This window comes from Coffea eugenioides, unplaced genomic scaffold (genome assembly GCF_003713205.1).
Source record: "Coffea eugenioides isolate CCC68of unplaced genomic scaffold, Ceug_1.0 ScVebR1_1178;HRSCAF=1989, whole genome shotgun sequence".
Classification (NCBI taxonomy): domain Eukaryota; kingdom Viridiplantae; phylum Streptophyta; class Magnoliopsida; order Gentianales; family Rubiaceae; genus Coffea; species Coffea eugenioides.
This window is the reverse complement of record NW_020861561.1, coordinates 31052-33577: the sequence shown is the minus strand read 5'-3', so window position 1 is coordinate 33577 and position 2526 is coordinate 31052. Positions and strand designations below refer to the sequence as shown.

The following is a 2526-nucleotide window of genomic DNA, read 5'->3' as shown; positions in this document are numbered from 1 at the left end:
TGAATTCCAGAATAGTGATATCCAAAGGGTCGAATAGTTTTATTTTTGGCCATCTGAAAGAATTAACGAATGTGGGATAATAAGCAAACAAACATACAACAAACAAATGAACAAGCAATATAACAGAAATATAAACCAACGAACAAACAAAACAACATGACAAGAACAACTTGTGTATTTTCATAAAACCTTTGATTGAAAGCGAAAACAAAAAGAAAGCAAGTGGAAATGAAATGAAAATTTAACAATATTTACATGTGCAATATTTTAGTCAAAGGTAAAGATGCTTTCATTAGCTATTTACAGATGCAGAAGTATTTTCATGAATTCGCATGAATGACAAACCCCTTTAGGTTTACCGAAACTCCTTCTGAATGGGCAGGAACTCGGCTGTCCAATTGGAAATTGATCCTTCAGGGATGTTGGAAAACTCGGCCTCTGGGAAACTGTCTTCAAATGTTGCCCCAACGAACAATTGGGTCAAACTAGTTTCGATTTCGTCAACTGGGTTAATCTCTGACGTGATCACCTCGATTGGTCGTGGAAAAGTATAATGTAATGGTGGAATATCAAAGGCCTTTTGCCTGCCTTCTTTCTCTACTCCCTTGCATTCCTTCATTTTTTTGATGTTTTTAGCGGTTGGTCGGAAACCCAAACCGAATGAATCCTTTTTCTCCACAATTTTTACTGGTTTCAGAATTCCTTGTAGATCACGTCCCAGCCCTTTGTCAAACTCATATCCTCCGCGGATCATTTCCTTAGCCATCATGACACTGGCCTTTGACAGAGCTCGTTCCTCTTTTGTTATCCAACTTACGGAGACGATATCAGCTGTGCTATGAGGGGTCACTGTGGCGTTTCGGCTACCATCTTCTTTGGACCCAGAATTAGCAATCACGAGGCAATCTTCCTCGGCAAATATAGTTATCAATTTGTCATTTACTATGAATTTCAACAATTGATGCAATGAAGAAGGCACAGCTCCGGACTTATGAATCCACGGCCTTCCAAGCAAAACATTGTAAACACTAGGAAAGTGCATAACTTGGCAGGCTATTTGAAACTGTGCGGGCCCCATCTCGACTACTAAATCCACTTCTCCTATAGGTTCTCTTTGTGCTCCATCAAAACCTCTAACTATGGTCCCTGAAGGCCTCAGGTTAATATCTTGCAACCCTAGCTTTTTCAAGGTACTCCAAGGACAGATATTAAGCGCAGATTCATTGTCAATCAACATCTTTGGCAACATTTTTCCGTTGCACCTCACAGCTATGTACAGAGCCTTGTTATGTCCAATGCCTTCTGCCGGTAATTCATCATCAGAGAAAGTGATTTGTTTTGTAAATAACACACTCCCAACTATATGTGAGAAATTAGCAACTGAAATGTCCTTAGGGATTTGAGCTTTAGTCAACACTTCGAGCAACGCATCCCTATGCATATCCGAAGAAAAGAGCAGATCCAACATGGATATTTGGGCGGGCGACTTGCTTAGCTTCTCGACTACATTATATTCGCTTCTTTGGAGCCTTTTAAGAAAATTCAAGACTTCCTTCTCAGTAATTGTTGGTTTAGCGGGCAGCTCAGGTTTATTTGTTTGAATCGGAACGGTAGCTCCAAACGGACTTGCAATCCTCCCTGATCTAGTGACCACTGACACCTCTTCTTTGGCAACTGACTTTTCTCCAATTTGTATGATAGGTTTATCGTAGTTCCATGGCACTCGCTGCAAACTTAGAACAGGCTCCTGCTCTGGGAATTCGATGACCACTGGCTCCAAAGTCTCGCTCTCAGCTAGAGTAAGATCCAAAATAAAAGACCTTTTATCCTCCTCAAATGACACATCTATTACAAATGGTTGGTCTGTGACCCCAAACACCTCAACTTCTCTTGCCAATTTTTGGACTTGCTCCTCATACTCTGCGTCGTCCAGAATGACCCCAATGATATTAGTATGTTCCGGCAAGGGGTTCCTATTTATATTCGGCCCTTGTGCCTCCCTTTTCCTGATTACAATCTCTCCGGCTTCAATCATATCTTGAATTCTATGCTTAAGAGCCTTGCAATCAACAGTTGAATGTCCGGGTGCCCCTGAATGATAAGCATAGACGGCTTGTGGGTTATACCTAGCGAATATGCCATATGGATAGGTCGGAGGGGGTGCCATACCAATTTTTTCGGCGGCCTTCAACTGGTCATACAATTGGTCTAGAGGCCTGCCTAAATCGATAAATGTACGGCTACGGGCTTGGTTGTAAGGTTCAGGAGGTTGAGGATGGCTATAAACAGGTCTATTTGGGGGAGAAAATCTTGGGTTATATGGAGGGCGAGGTCGGTTTTGGGGTGGATTTGGTTGAGAAATTTGAAAAGGGGCTAAAGGTGGGTTAGGATAGCTTGGGCGAGATCGAGGGTGATGGATATTGGTAGTATATACATGGTGCGGGTTTGAATAATAAGGGTAATGTGGTTGGTAGGTTGGATTGTGTTGGTATCGGGGTTTGGGTGAAGGGTTCTGGTTCCAGATAA

The 2526-nt window shown here is 42.2% G+C and overlaps 1 protein-coding gene across 1 annotated transcript; it reads right to left on the bottom strand.

Annotated features, from left to right (window-relative positions):
- Positions 1-817: 817 nt before the first annotated feature.
- Positions 818-2167, bottom strand: LOC113755075 (the record flags this gene model as incomplete). The annotated part of the gene is made up of 1 exon (XM_027299146.1): positions 818-2167. A coding segment is annotated over exon 1 (1350 nt), but the record flags the coding sequence as incomplete, so codon positions are not given.
- Positions 2168-2526: the final 359 nt, after the last annotated feature.